Genomic DNA, 17694 nt, shown 5'->3' on the forward strand with positions numbered 1-17694 from the left:
AGCACACTAGTAATAATAATTAAAATTTGCTAATGTGGTTCTGAAAAGGTATGCCTTGGAAGAAAATTAAATAATATCTGACATTACCTTATTCCTGATTTTGACGCGCTGGTAAAGATATTCAGGGAAAGGTTTGCGAGGGATGAAGCGGCCCATTCCTTTATTTACGTGCAGGTTTCCATCTTCAAACACTATCTTCCCTTGGCTTATGACCACTAGCGGGGCACCGTGGCACTCCATTCCTTCAAAGATGTTGTACTCAACAGCCTGAGGATCAACCAATATACTCACTGCAAGTTCAGTACAAGGTCTCCTTCAGTTAGTAACTTACAATACACATTTGTAGTCATGTTTTTAAGCAACTGCCATTAACAGGCATATAAAATTGCTTTTTTTCTGAAGGAAAAGCAATGCATTTCTACGCATTGTTATTGATTAAATGATTAAAAAGCATCTGTCCAGTCAGACTCCCCTGTATGTATTGCCCACTTTCCATCAAGACTTTATCTCATTTGCTTTTGAGGACTTACCCAGTTTATCCAGAACCTTTAGAAATTCAATAATCTTAGTAAGAAGGAAAATTCTGACTCAGCTGTAGGATATCCAGAAGATTTAGTCCTATCATGCATGCGGTGTGACTGCATAAGGGAATTTCTAAGGCCCTGCAAAGAAAGCTTCAGACTTGCAGCAAGCACTGAGTTTTCAGGGCCAGCATATTTCTGTCTGAATTTTTCTATCTGAAAAAGCCCAGAAAGGACCAGGAAAGCTTGAAACTAGATGGAAATGACGGTCAAGTGGCAGGTGATTATTACTTTCTCAAAAATGCTGAGACATCTCAAGACAGAGAAATAAACAATGCATCTCGAAAGTTTTTAAAGGTTTTCAAAGGTTTCTGCCCTTTTAATATAAACCATATCACTAGATTTTCAATACAAGTTTTGGAAGAATTTCCCAATATATATTAAAAAAAACACTGAACATAATAAGATAAAAACTTTGAGATAGATAACATGTAAGGTAAACGCATAAGACCTGTCACTGCCAAAATTAACATGACTGTGAGTCACTGGTATTCTGTGCAAAGGGGCAGAGAAGTACACATCAAAGCTTTGGAATTAAATAAGAAATCCCATCCATGAAGCTGATCAGAGCTGTACTATCAAAATATTTAATCATCTATAATATGCTAGAATACTGTTGGTTTAATCGTGCATTTTATATTGGGTGTTTCTCATACAAGCAAAATAAGTGAGCTGGTTTTAAATGTATTTTCACAACTTTATTAACCTCAGCTGCAGACCTGCTGATTCACACCTATTTACAGGTCAGGCACAAGCATACAAAAATAGTGCAATTGTATATGCTGAGAGAAAAGAAATCCTTCCAATGCAAGATTCAATATTTTCATTTTCAGAAATAATTACATGTTTCAGAAAAGGATCAGGCTGTTACCCCACTCTTCTATACCCAATACGTTTGTTCACATGAATTCGACATTTGAAAAGCAACAGAGACATTGTTCATTGTTTGTTTTCTTTGTTTCTTACCGATTTATGGCTTTTAGCTGTTATAGTCTTCACCTTATCAGGGTCCCAAATAACAACATCGGCATCTGATCCTACAGCAATCCGTCCTTTTCTTGGATACAGATTAAAGATTTTGGCAGCATTGGTGCTGGTGACAGCTACAAACTGGCTTTCGTCCATCTTACCTGTGGCCTAAAAACAACATGACTTGACCAAAGCACGTTTATAATACAGAGGCTGAGTATTCAGAGTGCTGAATGGTTGGGAAGATACAGGAAAGTGTGTTGTTCATATATCTGGTGATGTTGCATGAAATTAGGCTTTACTGAGCAGGATTTTATACAAGGAACATTACTTTGGAGCTTCAGGTAAGTCAATGTGTTATTCCTGGCTGACAATAAAACCTGAATGCAGATGATACCATCAAGTTTCTCAGCTAAGGTCCCCTTCCCTACACTGATGCATGTGTGCTTTGCTGCTAGTCCTAATAATTTCCATTTAAACATTTTACTGATTTTAAACCAGGGAAATTATATTAGTATTACAAGATTAAATAAAAGATCAAGTATAAAAAATGCTCAGACTGTTTAGAAACATTTTTTGCAAATTAAGTCCATTCTACTAGTAGTATTACGACATCTATAAATCTAAGTAATACAACCCCAGTTATAAAGCTCTTGCCTGGAGAAATGTCACCACCAACTGAACTTTTTATACAGTCAGTGATGGCTTAATAGCAGCTGTTCACTGCAGCTTTTTGATTTTTCAGCAGAGTATTTTGGGGTCTTCCCTGGAAGTAAACAAGAGTAACGTTTATTTGTTTAACACATTTTCTGCCTAGTCAACCAGGAGATTCACAAAATACAAGCTATTCAGTGGTCCAGGAATTAATGTCACCACCTGTAAATCCCATTTAGTAACACTTGTGGCAGCTGTTTCCCTTCATATGAGTAACAAAAGGGAAACATCACTAGCAGGTTGCATTGCATTTTGCTTGCTTTCCTGCTTTGCTCCTACATGCCAGATATCAGAAGCTGCTTCTGTGCTTCTAAACTCAATAGCATTCACTGAAGAAAGGGGTTATTAAACATGGTCTGGGTAAAGTGCTCATGAGAGCATTTTAAATGCTACCACCTTGCAGTCTGCAATATGCATTCAAGTGCAATGCAGTGTAAGGTAATAAGTGTATGTGTGAGTGAGACTGGGTGTTTATGTGAAGACGGGCAATGGAGGGAGGATATCATTTTATATCAGGATCCGTGGAACCATCAAAAAATTGCTAACATACACCGGCACCCCACAGCAAAATATGCCACTATGAATTACATGCAGTGTTCTCCTTCAAAGCATTTCATGGTGTAGCCTCAGGCTCAGCTGCCATCCATTTGTAATTTCTCAAAAACGATGAGACACTTCCCAAATTCAAACAATCCATTCATCACGTTTATACGGGGTCTACTTCAAAATCATTAAACTGCTTCCAGATCCTATGTCTGTGAGAAGCAACTCCTCTGACACAACTGAAAAAATTACAGCAGTTTAGTCTGTGAAGCCTCAGGTCTGATAAAACACTATGGCTTTGTGCTGTCAGAAATGAAACACAGACCTGAGTTTATAAAACTTTGAAACAAACAGTTCATCTTGTAGTAGGTCTCTGGGAATTCTCAGATATATATTAGAAAGTCACTGAAGTACTGGCCAAGAGTCTCCTGGCTTGCATTATTCAGCCAACAGTCAAATTCTTCTTAATCCATACAAGTAAGTAATTACTTACTACAGCCTTGTCCCAGACCACAGTCATTCTTTCCTCAATTCCATTGACCCCTTCAGGAATCATAGTGAAGTTGTCCTTTCCAATGGCTTTCTGGGCAGTGCTATATGGGCAATGTCCACTTCCCGTCACCTGCAGGTCCCCACTGCGGAGTTAACACACAGAAGGTTTAGAGCAGTCACCAAGGCTACCTTGGTCTCGGACTCGCTCGAATGGACCTTTCAAGCCTACACGATGGAGGTATAGGCTACAAGTCATGTCAGCAGCCTCTACGTGTTGGCCACATATCACTGAAGAGCAACAGCAGTATTGGACATCTCTACTTTCCCTCAGGAACATCCTGAATTCCCAGATTACAGCCCCCTCAGGTTTAAGGCTGCTTATCGACAGATCAGACACAAGCACTAACCAGGACAAAGGATTATTAAAAGATTAAGGAAATGTCTGACGCACTCAGGATAAATTCATAACCGTGTTTAGAAATAAAAGCATATTTTACAATGTAGAGTAATAAGCATCAAGCTTGTTTCCCTGCATTTCTCCTCTGCACATATACTTCTCTTGTAATTTTTACACAAATATTCCTTGATTGGCCTACCAAAACAGAATGATGAAAATAAAAAAGGAAGAATATTCTACAAAAGGGAGTAGTATTCTAATCAAACAAAAAAGTGGATAGCTCAAGTGTACTCGCACTCTTGCACTCTGGATTTATTTAATCTAAAGGTCTTACACAGACAAAGGTATGGAGTAAAACATAGAAAGAGCAACCAAACAACAATGATTTTATGTATCTTTTTTTTTTTCACCTTAGAGAAAAATGCTTTGCAGAGATCAGAACTTGTACACTGCCACTTTGGGGAATAAGGAGGAAGAACAAAACCAATATATGGTATCTTGAAATAAATAAATAAATAAATAAATAAAGGTTCTTTACTATCCACAGGAAACAGCTAATAGTTTTAGATCTTAACTAAGTTTACAGGAGTCAAGCACATTAAAACAAACTACAACTGCTTCTATCAGTCCAGAAGGGTGATGTCCACAAGAGGCTAACAACCTTTTTTAAAACTGATCATATAAGTTCCAGCTTTGAAACATCTGAATGACTTTGATCCACAAATTTAGATTCCAACAAGCTAACAAATAGCCAACTACAGATAAAAAGGGGTCACACAGTAATTCTAATGCAATTTTCTGGACTGCCAGCCCTAATGATTGCTGACAGTCAGAGAAGACCCTTTAGCCTCTTTTCTGGTTCTTCACTATGATCACAACCAGCCATTCATTTTTTGTTCGAAAGCAAAGTCATGTATTTAATGGTAAAAAGGCAGATATGTTTTAGCTATTCCTAATTATTGAGTGTCTGGTATTACTGCATAGGATTAAACCAAATCCATCAGCAAAACATTAATTTATTCTAACACAGACACAAAGATATGAACTGCATGCCATTTCTTCTTTCTTGCTGTTCTTCTGTCAGCTAAGTTCTTCACAGCTTAGACTCTCTCCTCTTTTTTACTTCTCTGGCATTAATACAGCCATGAAAACTTCAATGTCACAGCCAAGCCCTATATCCCTGTCCGTTTCCTTGTGTTTATGTTGTTATGCTCTCCTTCCACTATGCTATTAACTCATCTGAACTTTACTTTTCTTCTCCTCTAACATCTAATAACACGCTCTGCACTCCCCAGTCTAGCCAACAGAAGACCCCGGCAGCTGCCTAATGTCACTCTTGGGAGATACCCAACAACTCAGGGTTATACACGAGCACTCCTACTTATAGATCTCCTCTACTAACAGCTAACAGATCAGCTAGCAAATTGAGAGATAAAGGGATCACCAGAGAAAACATCTCAGAAAAAGAAACTGGTGGGAATTATCTGAAGACATATATATCTTTAAGCACCTCACTAATACTTCATGATGTTATTCTTCACCATAACCGATGTTTTCAAGGCAGATGACATCTTCCATTTAGCACCAAGATCCCACCTCTCTAGTTCAGAAGAAACAGCACATCACAGCAGCAATAATATGGCAGTACACCATGGAAGATGAGAGCTACCCCAAGGTGTATGGCCCATGGATGAAAAAAGGACCAAATGTCATTAGACAAATCCAATCTGCAAACCTCATGAGACATCTTTGATTTTTATACTTACAATTTTTAGCCAAAAAAAAAAAATCAACAGATTCTGTGGGAAACAGCATAAGCAGTATGCATACTTGCAGAAGAAGATTATTGTGAGGATTCTTTAATGAATGTAAATTACCAATCTCCTGATGAACAGTGAAATAGAAAAGTGAAATATTATCTTTACCATCATTCTTGCATAAAATTCCCCACAAACACATGGCAGAGGGATAATATACACAGCTCTTTTTAGTTTCACAGTATAGATTTAAAGTATTAAAACCAAAAGCAGGCTAAGCTGCTGTCATTTATGATCTAGGACTTTAAGCCAGTAAGAAAAAAAAAGTCATTTTTGCATGGTTGGAGGATAATGAAAACTTCTCTGCCTCCTCAATTTGTCTTTCTGATGTTAATGTTAATGTCGTTATTTGGATTCCAGGTCTAAAATTTCTCTTGCTATTTTAGCTGATTTGTTTTACCCACATACCATTATTTGTGGACTCTTTCTGAAAACATATAGCTGTGTCTGACAGAGTAAAGGACCAAACATTCTTATACACATTCACGTATGCTGGCTAAGAGCTTACCCTCACACAATAAGCTTCACTCTTTATGATGCTGACAATGACATGTGAGGCCAGAAAAGTAATTTTTCCTTGTTTTTCTTATTTTAAGGAACAGAAATATCAATTATGGAAAATCAGGCCACCAGGCCTTCAGAACAGAGCAAATGCCTGCATGTTCTTACCAGGAATGCGTGTAACTCAGAGCTTGACTACACATTCATTAACAGTGCAGTGCAGTGCTGCTGTGAACATTTACAATTTAGTTTAAGACAGCCTAATTCTCAGAAGTGCTTCAGCTTACCTGCACCAGCTCTGACCAAAATGGCTCCAGGAAAGCTATCTTGGTTCCAGCTATCTCTCTGCACGGGGACAACTCTAATTTCAGGACCTGTGCTTGTGATATATGACTGGGGCTTAAAACTGAGTCTGTGCTCACAGATGGGGGGGTTATCCACCAGGCTACTGCTTACTCTGGAAGGTGATGTGATCCAACTATGTATTAACTATTTGGCTAGAGAAAACAGAATTAGATAGCTAGTTTGAAGTCCTAGGCTAAAGACTGTTTATCTAGCTGTGCAACTAGGAATCACTTGAAAAGCAGAAGGAAAAAGAAATATAACCTGAATAGCGAACAAGTGTATTTTGAATGTGCTAACTAGAATCTGGAGGGTCCAGGCCTGCTCACCAGACTGGCAGCCTAAACACAGGGGCAAAACAATCCCTGCTTTTCTACCATTCCTTCTCTGCTGTGTCTTGTATGGGACTGCTTTAAAGGAAACTGAGCTGATCCCTAGGTGCTTTATTCCATGTGGCATTTGTACTTGCCCAGCCATCAGCCTATAAAAAAAAATAAAAATAAGGTCTTACCATGCTAAGAGTGAATTCAAGTAATCTGGAGTGGTAGGATCAGGGCTCAGAGGTGGCGAGGTCACAAAAGCAGCAGCCTTGGCCCAGTTTTTGCTCCAGTAATGTGTCCCATCTGTCCCCAAGCTGGCAGTGATCGGCTCTCCAAAAACAAGGGGACCTTGGGGAAAGCAAGAATATACAGGAACTGATTACAATCCACTCTCTTTCCAGCACATTATAGAGCTTGCTGCACACAGCCATGTATAATTTATGCATTGCTACATGGTCAGCGTAGCTCCCAGAAAATTAAGCAGCATTGGCTTTGTCTGTATGATAAAAAATTAATCAGGAGGCTCTCTCAGTTACACATGCTTTTGATCAGGGTATTTACAAAGCTCTCTTTCTAATCCAGGAGGAGACAGTTCAGACCTGGTTTTAATTTGTACTATTTTAATCACAGACATGTTCTCTCTGTTGCTCTGCTTCAGACTGATTTTAGGTGGAGGATGGGCTCCAGCTGACAGATGCCTTTTTACCACTCTCAGGTTGGGCACAGCACCAGCAGATAACAGCATATGGTCCCACCAGCAAACTCCAAGTCTCCATGAATACAAATACCAAGATAATATTTAGCTCTTTGGCTTCTCCACAGTGCTCATGCACTTTCTAGCAGAAACCAGCAGAACAGTCCTGACTCCTTTCCCTCCTTCTTTTTCAAATGAAATGAAGGAAAAACTGACATTGAGAGTAAGACAGGAAAAGTGTGTATCAGCTCTTTATGGCCTCACCTTTTTCCTCACCACCTTTGTAAACAGAGGCAAGTGGAAGAAGAGGAGAGGCACTGTGGAAATAGTCAGAGAAATGGAGAAAACAGAAGACAAAGTGGGAAAAGAAAAGGAAAAGAAGGAAGGAAAAGGGTGGGAAAACACTGACAATTCAGGAGAAAAGAAGGGAGCAGAGGAGAGGAATTATTAATAAGATGCAGTTTGTGGCAGAAAGTGAAGATAGCAAAAGAAAGACTGACTGTGAAAGGACAAAGCTTTTCAATCTCTTGAGTGGCCCCATGCCATGCTATGTCCTGTCCCACCACCTGTGAGAAAGAGCTGAGTCTCCCAGTACTGCAGCACCTCAGGTGCTGTATCTGTGAAGCACTTGTTTCAGCAAACAAAGGTAACTTCAAAATGGGCACCCTCCAGGCTCACAAGTCCCTTTTGGGTGGTCTTTAACCTTGACCCTTGCACGGCTGCACTGAGCAATGCTGACCCACAGACATCCCCATGCACAAGGGTCACACCACAGTCTTGGAGGGGATGGGGGGGGTGCTTAGAGTTTGTGGAGCAAGACAACGGTGAATGGCCTCAAGTTGTGCCAGGGGAGGTTCAGGTTGGAAATGAGGAGACATTTCTTCTCAGAAAAAGCAGTCAAGCTTTGGAACAAGTTGCCCAGGGAGGTGATGGAGTCACCATCCCTTGGGGTGTTTAAGGAAAGGTTGGACATAGTGCTTAGGGACATGGTTTCGTGCGTGATACTGGGGGTACGGGGACGGTTGGACCAGATGGATCATGGAGGTCTTTTCAAACCTTAATGATTCTATGATTCTCAATGGAAAATCACAGAAGGGCCTATTTACAGTTTTCTTAGCCCCAAATATTTAGCATCCATGATCTGGGTCAAGATGTACAGATCAGTCTGCCAGCAACTTATTTTTTTCCACTGAGCTTCTATTCAACACAAAATCCAAGTCTGGGGGCAGAAAAGCAAGTCTCTTACCTCTCTTTCTAGCCAGTGCAATGATATCAGCTGCACTCTTACTCATCACTTTGGTGATGTACACTGGGCAGTTTATTCGACTGGCAATGGTGATGGCACGGAAAACTGCTTCTGCTTCAAGCTGAGGGATAAAGAATGAAAGAAGTTAACTGCAAAAGCAGACAAGAAAAAATGAACTGGAGTACTGAGCCATATTTCTCATTGTTTAGCAACAATACTTCAGGACTAGATTCTGTTTTTTCCATAGTGGGATATGCAGTGCTGGAAAGCAAGAGCTAACCCCCTCAGGCATTTTGTGTTAGGAGTAATCACAGCCAGGCTGTACTTGCTAAGGGGGTACAGTTGTCCTAGTGCTAACACAGTTCGCTGGCCCTCAGGGAAGATCACATCCAAGTGGCTGGCAGGGCTCCTTCTTATCTCCTTCCCAAGCCTGTACTTTGGGCCTCTCACTGTATTCTGCAGCTGGAAGGAGAACGAAGCAAGGGAACAGTGCCCCAGCTTGGAGCTCTCCCTGGCAGCTTACCCCCTGAAATCTTTACATAAGGATAAGAGGACAGTGAACGTAAAGTATTCCCAAACAGCAGCTTCAGCATTATGGACTGAATTTAGCCCATAATCCATAAAAGCCTTTGAAACATCGGCCAGTAAGTCCTCTCTGTCAGCAAGCATAAATACAATCTTCTTTCAAGGAGTCATCTGGGACATAGGCACAAAGCAGTCATCTTCATATGGAGGAGCAGTGCTTCCCAGTGGCTCCTATACTGTCATCAGTTCTATACCTCCTTCCTAGACAGACTCACAGTATTGGCATTTTAATACCTAAAAATCTGTTGCAACTGAAAATACTGACTTGACAGTGCACAAAATCCTCTCCCAAAGCTGTGCTAGAAAAGTTGACCAAATTAATCTGTCCAAAACCACAGGTCTTACTTCTTCACAGATTTGTAAAATATCTTTTTCTTAAAATCACACTGTCACTTCAGGTTCTCTTAGGACTTTTATCCCAATATTTGCTCTCAAATCCCCAAAGTCACCTACAGAAAAAAGGAAAAGCAGGAAAAACGGAAAAAAAATAATAAAGGAAAGCAGGACCTCTATGCCTCAGCACTGGGGCTGAGGCCATCAGATGGCACAGTCAAAAAGACATGAAATTCCTTCCTGGAAATTGCAAATGCAGATTTTCCTTAGGCCTTTACTCTCATTAAAAAGAAACGCCTCAATTATTTCAGAATAATTTAAGTGGAAGTTAAACAGAAAAATGAAAAAAACACATAAACACTTCAATAGAAGAATGTGACCAATTAAGTTTATTCCTCTTGCCTTGGGGAGAGGTTATATAAAGATCTGCAAACCACAACAATCTCTTCAAGTTTAGCCTCAAATCCCCAGGGTCTTGTCTCTTTAGTCTTCAAGGAAGGCAGTCACTTCCCACTACTGCCCCCCATCATGCTATTAGCAGCCTGATCTGTCTACATTAAGAGACATCGACATGTCTCTGTCTTTTCATTCTCATTAAAGAAACCCTTTCCAGATGTCTGAGATGATCCTTGCAAGCGGCTCGTTTTATTACAAGAGAATTGCATAAATTGAGCTGCCTCACAGCATCTTTCCATTCTCACATATTTGCATTACTACAGTCTGCATTTCTACTACAAATGTATCTGCTGACATAAACATAGATTCATACGTTGGCGAACATTTATGCATAGCATATACGTACACAGGCATTGTATAGGAGGTTTTCATCCAAGGCATTTTAATGAATCCAGTAAATTCAAAGTCTAACTCGTAAGTTGTGCTGCTGGCATTCAGCCTGCTGTGCCTTCCCCAACCCTAGAGTCAAAGCACAGCTGCAATGGGGTTTGGAAACTAAGAGAAATCTGAAATTCAGCCCGGTATTTGTAGTCACAGACCAAACAGCCAGGGTCACAGTCCAAAAGGCCTGCAGGCCTGGCTCAGCAGGGTGGTGGAGCTGTGACAGAGAACAAGGACACCTCGGGCCTGCGGGGATGCACCTGCGGCCGGCAGCAGAAGGGTATTTCATACGAACAGGCTTAAGGGAACCTGTATTTACACAACTTTGAGTAATTCTGGAAGTCACGGGAGAAAAAGACTGTCTACCCCATGCACCCATCTATCGTCTGCACGTACAGAGGCCAAGCAGTGGTACTACATGCCTGACAAAACATTTCCATGGATGACAAGAGCAGAAAAGCCTCTTACCTCCTCAGGCCTGCTCAGGGCATGTCCCTCGGGTCCCGTGATTCCCATCTCCAGGATGCGCTTTTGTTCCTGGAACAAAACAGATAAATACCGACAAACTCGCCAGGACAAGACTCTTGTACCAGTTAGCCCCCAGCAGGCTAACAGCCGTGCTTGTGCTTTCTGACCATCCCTTTTCTGTTAGTGCAAATGCAGCTGTGTAAGCCTGCTTTACAGAAAGTCCTATCTGACACCAAGATACCAGCCTGGGGAACAGACTTCAACCAGTATTTTAAATAGTAATTATGAATATTTCCATCCTGCAATTCTTTCTTTACTCCCAGAAGTTCCTTCTGTCTTCAACCTATGAAATACTGCTATCTTCATTAAAGTTTTAGCATTGCTGACACTTCATCAGATAAAATCTTGCCTTTGTCACTGAGCTTTCTGTTACACTTTTGTTTCCTACAGAGGGAATCACTAAGATTATGTTTTCATGAAAGTAAAAATGTGCACTCCAGTTGTGATGGCACTGTGTCCACACCAAAAAGCCCTGCTTAGGACCAGTGGGGGATTGTTAGAAAAAATCTATGCTACAAAGCTTTGCCGCAATTAGGTCAATTTTTTTAAAATAGAAAAGGAGCTTCACTTTTCTTTAATTTAAGTAAGACCAAGAAGTGGTATTGGAATACAGCTCCCTTGCTGTAGAAAGTGTTATTCAGCCACTTATGATCCGAGTTTGGTACAGGTCTACTAAGAGAGCAAATGTGGGAACAGAGATGCTGATGTCCTTCAAACCCTGGCCTGCCATGCCTACAGGTAATGAGCAGAGTGCAACAACTGTAACGTCTCTGACATGAACAAATGTCCCCAAGAGACTAGGATGGAGTTACCGAACATACTTTACTATGTCATCTAATAAATATTTGATCCCAGGTCCCCAGGGGTGCAAAGCTCACACATTACCAATATACTCAAGCAAAACCTAAGTTAATATTCACATATACTTTTGCCTTCTCTGCAATGAATCAAAGCTGATTAATATGAATGCATTAATTTGACAGTGTAATAAAGATTATTTTGGTTGGAAAATCATAATGTTTCATAGGTATTCCTAAAAGGAGATGTTCTAAACCATTAACACAACAGTTCTGAACACCGTGAGTTAGACTTCAGATAATTAAAATACAATAAAAAATAAACAGTTGCATCCATATAATACAAAAAATAGCAACACAGCACAATAGGATACATTTGTATCTTGAAGGAAATCATAAAATCAGATCAAATGATACAATTAGTCACTGTAAGAGGATTTGATAGTGCTAATAACATAGAGTAGTTGTTTGATAAGATCAAATTTTTATTTCCACACAAGATAGTCCTGCAAAACATCCCTGCACCCAGCTTTTTTTTCACCATCCAAATAATCCTTATAAATAAAAACATAAGGAACAGATTGATTTTATAAGACATAGCAATGCTGAGGAAATATGTTAATGTATAACATAATTCACATTTCTTTACTACTTCCTCTTTTCCTAATATTTCTTTCCTGTATGCTCATATTCCATGGCTGTATATTAAAGCTGATCAAAGAAAAAGCTAACAGAAACAGATTTTTATCTAAAATGTAATTCTACAATGCAATTCCACAAGTGTACATTGATTTTAATGGAGCACATATCAAAACATCATGGGGGCCATTTGATTAGTTTCATTTTGCCATTCATACATTAATATTGACTTGTGTTTGTTATTACTGATTTTGCTTCCACTGGACATTCAGTGCCACGCTAAAATTATAAAATATATGCATTGGTAGTTTTAAATCATGTTAGTCTTCATGGAAAATCAGCATTATTTTTCTCTCGAATCCTAATCGTAGTTTTCACTTGGTTTCAATGGGAGGAGGATACAGCTGCACTGTATGTGCCTGCTGACTCCCCACTAGTATCTTTTGAGTCCAGTGATTATTTTGGCTAAACTTGACCTAGGTAAAGAAGGCTCTCAAATGCCTTACAAAAAGTAAGTTCATACTACACAGGTTAAGGACAGAAATCTCACTGAGGGGAAAACAACAAAATGAACCCTTATGGGCAAGATTGCTTATACACTCCACAGTCATTCAAGCATTCACTTAAGAGCCTCCCTTATGCATGAGACAACAAGCATGTGGCTTCCGGAGTGTAGAGCTCAAAGACAAATTGTTTTCAGCTATTGTTACTGTAATTTCCCTGTCAGCTCTGTTGCTTAGTCTTTAGCTGATAAACCAGCAGATAAAGAGCTGAGCAGATAAATCAGTTAGCTCACTCGGAGCTTCACAGATCTCTGAGGTGCTCTAGACACATACAAGGGATCAGAGGAGTGAGATATCTCTGCTACTGCCTTAAAATATTCATCTGCCACAGATTTATGCATTCATAACAATACCCACTCAGGCCTCCCCATTCTGTTTTATAGGGGAATCCTGTCCTCAGACCAGTGAGAGATTTACTATTGACTACTGTCCTTGGGATACCTCTTTCAATCTGCTGCTGTTGCACAGATCACGCTTTAGCGTGAGGATAATCCCTACTTGGGAGACCTTACCTGCAAAGAGGTCACTGGGGATCTGGGACTTTTTAATGGAACACATTGAATTTGAATCCACTTTTCTGGTTCTGAGTGATGTCTTTAAAAAATATGACATATTTCAATGCACCGTTTTTAAATGTTTAGAAGATCATTGTGGAATCTTATATTCAAACCTTAGAGATCTGTAAGAATATTCCCCAAAACAAATAGGCCTGAGAGCTTTACAACATGCTCTAAATTCACTACAATATTTATGCTGACAATTGCAACAAGAGACGTTAGCATGAAGTTTCCCACATCCACTTTCTGTCCCCCAAATCTCTGAGCAAGGCTTTAGGTTGTTCTTCTTCACTTGTGTCTGGTGGATTCAGAAGAGATCTTGCTTCCTTCTGTCTCCCTCGCCAGTCCCAATTTGCAGCCAAGGCAAGGAGCTGTCTGGATCACAGATATACCTCACAGATGTTCTACCAAAGCATGCAGAAGCGCCTCCATCCTCTCACCCCAGGGTTTACACCAGCAGTGCATAAGTCATCAGGTTCAATAAAGGTTCTTACTAGCTAGTTCCCTTTTTTCCTACATATACTCAGACTGGAGGCACTTTTACTTCCCCTGCCTTGTGTGAATCTTCTCACAAAGTGAAGCAAAAACCACAGTTCACTCACCTGAGCTATCAAGTCTCCATTTTCAGCATGCACCAGGATCACAGCCCCGAGACTTTTCAGAAAGGTGAAGGCTTCATAGAGCTGCAGGTAGTACAAAAAAGGAAATACCGCTGAATGAGGAAAACACATTCACACTCAGAACTCTCTGTTCAGAAATTTTCTGATATTAGACTTACTGAAATTGTAGTTCCCTTTTCAACAGGTATTGAGCTAACATGTTCCTTACATAAATTAGACTTCAGTAATACAGGAACACATTTTTCAAACACAGATCAAATATTGAAAGCATGGTTTCTTCAGTGCCTATTTTATCTCAGCATCACTTCAGCTAGCATTAAATGGAGCAGAATACATAGCTTGCAACATGCACATTTGCACAGGGTAACAGGCATTAGTCCAGCTGCACATTTAAGATTTTGATGCATTTCTTCTGGTAATTCCAACCAGGAGATGAGGTTGGTGTGCACTGCCTCCCAGAGAATATTTATATATTATTCTGTCTAAAATTACAATTAAAACCACATGTATTGGAGGTGTAGCAACAATTATTTTAGAGACTGAGAGCTATAGCTCTAGGAATCAGTAAAATTTAAACATTTTCTCAACTGAATAAGCAAACATTATTATTACTAACAGATGCCATTGTCCATTTATAATGACCTGATACTTATGAATGGAAAAGTTGAAGAGGGTAGAATCTGTAATGAGCACTGGACAAACAACCTCATTGTTATCTCCAACCCTAATGAAAAATGGCCATCTCCACCAAACAACAACACTATTTAGCTGTTTGCAACAACTGAGAAACTCTTGAAGCCTCAAAACTGTCACTGCCTCATGTGTTTCACCATTTTCTCCCTCTCTGACACAGAGTTCTTGAAAGGTAAAGTGGAGGGCAAAATCTTGGGCAGTGTTGAGCAGTTGCAATGTTGGAGACCCCAAATAATCCTTGCAGAAGTTTAAAGTCATACACTAAGGAACATATGCGTATTTTCACCACCTCTCAGTACCGGCCCTTCAGAGAGAAAAAACCCTCAGTTGCAAATTCTCATCAGTGCCACTCAGATCAGTGGGAATGTTTCTCTGGGATTCAGCCTTAGCAACTCCTCAGCTGCCAGGAGGGAGATCACAGAAGACAGATCACAGCAACGAGAAACATTCAGAGCAATACCTGGCTGTCGGACATTTGATAGAGATCTTTGTAGGCCATGTAGACTTGGAAAGAGTTAACACCTGTTCCAAGACAAAATACAAAGGGGTTGTCAGGTCAAGTGGATTCTTAAATTGTATTTGAACAAAAGCAATCAGGAAAAACAGATCATAGAGTATTAATCTGGAATTTCACCAGTGAATGACAGAAATAAAGCAGGATTCCACAGCTGTATTACAACTACTATAACCAGAACCCTAAATCCCCTCTTTTCAGAGGGGATTTGCTGGACTCTGTGGACTGCAGTGTTCGGCCCTGCAGCACCCCATCCACCACTGCAGATGAGATTGCTTAGAGCTAAATCACAGAAAAATGACAGTGGCTAAAACAAGTATGTAAAATATGCAAAGTTAAAAAAAAAAATTGCAAAGATTTAGGTTCTGTGAATTGCCAGTTTTCTTTTTAGGTTTCTTTAACTAATCAGGAAAACATTTCAATTTGACCTGAAACTGTGCTTTTAAACAGATAAAGTTCCAGTTATGCTTCCCCAAAGTGCTGAGGAGCTAGCTGTAGGAACCATGTGTCTGAACTAACATACTGGCTTGCTTTTTCTTGATCCTACTGCCCAAAGCACCCAGCTGAGCTGACAGGAGACCCAGAATCAAAGCCTGAAATCAGCTACAAAGGGCAGCTTGCCATACATTTCCCTCCACATTCCAAAGATGGAAGGATTTATGTTGGCAGCAATACAGAACCATGAAGGATGACAGCACCAAATTTTAGAAATCAGTAAGAAATGCTAGTGTTGAGTGTTGGCGGCCAAGTATCAACTGTACTCACACCACTACGTTTTGCCATTTGTTTTAAAGATTTGCAGAGGGATTACACAGCTTCATATTTTAAGGGAATGGGAATTCCAGACATCTTCTGTTGATATCTTCTGTATATTATGAATTTATACTAGTTATAAACTTTCCTTACTCTTTGGTCTACTGACAACATCCACAGCTTGGTACAGGGACTGATCTCAGTTTTCTAGCTTCAAAGAAAAGTAAATTCCAGGCTAAGCCATGTATGCTGCATTTCAAAAGAGCTGTCAGGAAAACTGTACTTCCCGTAGCAGAAGGAAATAAGAAAGAGAACTGTGCATATAATTCACGTTGGTTGTGCTGAATGAATAAGGCTCCCTGATGAAGATATACCTTCTTCATGGGTCTACACATGCACAACTATATCCTCAAGCAGAGGGTTTGGTTGCTTACAGTCACACATGGACGATAAAGCCTTGAAATGATCCCTGGTATTATGTCTTCCTGCTAGGGCCAGGCAGCTCAAGATAAATATGAAGGGGGAACTGGCCCCTCCTCACTGACTACCAAGCCGAGAGAATCCACCCTGAACCATGGAGCCCCCTCAGCTGGTGTCTATCTTTGTTTCTGTTTCTCAGGATCCCATAAAACACACATGGGCTTTACTAACTGTAATGCCTCAGCCTGTTCCATATTACATAGTTTCAATGTACTCAGTACGTCCCAGCTTGAAGTTTCACTATGTTTTCCCTGAGACCAAGGCTTACACCTCACACCTGCAGTCCTGTCTACCCTCTGACTGACCACAGCAGTGTTCAGCACATCTCCCTAACCAGCCTTTGAGGAAAGCTCTGTTATCTCTTCACAATACCCACAGTGTCTTAGATGTCAGCTGCACCTGGGAGCCACCTTTCCGCACGGGTGACCAATATCAAAGCTAGTCCAAGCCACACAGACTAGCCTTAGTGACAGCTTGTGACTGAATCCTCTTGTATGCGTTTCTCTGTAAGCAAAGAGTTAGGTGACCTATTGCTCTCCCTTATCCACTGAGATCTAGCCAAAGGTAATTCATTTAATCACAGCCCTGCAGGAGGTAAGGCAATTTTCTCTAGGTATTATGGTTGGTAGACATGCACTGCCCAAGCATCACAAACTCTTCCAATTTCTTTTAGGCCCTTTTATGACCTTGGTAACAAGACAATGAGTTTTGCTCCCACTCAAGGTAATGTTGTCCCTGAACTCCAAGAAAGTAGAAAGCATCCCAGAAGGGACCCTGTTGTAGGACCGTGAGCCTGCTCCTTTTCTGACAGCTTGTGCAGTGGTCACTGACGTAAACCAAAAACCACATCAGATACACAAAATGGAAGGGCACTTCACAGGCTGCCTTTACTGCTAACAGGAAAGATAGCTTAAACTATCCAATCTTGCACAGACAGTGCCTTCACAAGATAACCAAGGTAAAATAACACCAATTTACATACACGGATATCCAACTTTAGATTTTTTGCCCAATGCCTAGGTCTGGTGCCTTGATCTCACTGGGAATACGTGGCTTTTCAAAAGACCTAGTTCACTGCATATTTAACTTCACATTTAACATTTGTTGCATACAACAATCTTTCCCACATCATGGGTGGATGCTTGTTCTTGCACCAAGAATGCTCAACGGCAAATTTCA

General features: G+C 40.4%; 1 protein-coding gene across 2 annotated transcripts in view; it reads right to left on the bottom strand.

The window, feature by feature from the left end:
• Positions 1–17694, bottom strand: part of CRMP1 (collapsin response mediator protein 1) — a 49226-nt gene that overhangs the window by 5623 nt on the left and 25909 nt on the right. For both annotated transcript variants that reach the window (XM_038177964.2, XM_038177965.2), the window contains exons 5-12: positions 15229–15290; positions 14058–14138; positions 10840–10908; positions 8617–8737; positions 6868–7024; positions 3301–3442; positions 1548–1718; positions 88–267 (exon numbers count right to left, since the gene is read on the bottom strand). In XM_038177964.2, the coding sequence (XP_038033892.1) occupies positions 88–267; positions 1548–1718; positions 3301–3442; positions 6868–7024; positions 8617–8737; positions 10840–10908; positions 14058–14138; positions 15229–15290 (983 nt within the window). The remainder of the gene's footprint in view (positions 1–87; positions 268–1547; positions 1719–3300; positions 3443–6867; positions 7025–8616; positions 8738–10839; positions 10909–14057; positions 14139–15228; positions 15291–17694) is intronic.

Source organism: Anas platyrhynchos, chromosome 4, assembly GCF_047663525.1.
Source record: "Anas platyrhynchos isolate ZD024472 breed Pekin duck chromosome 4, IASCAAS_PekinDuck_T2T, whole genome shotgun sequence".
Classification (NCBI taxonomy): domain Eukaryota; kingdom Metazoa; phylum Chordata; class Aves; order Anseriformes; family Anatidae; genus Anas; species Anas platyrhynchos.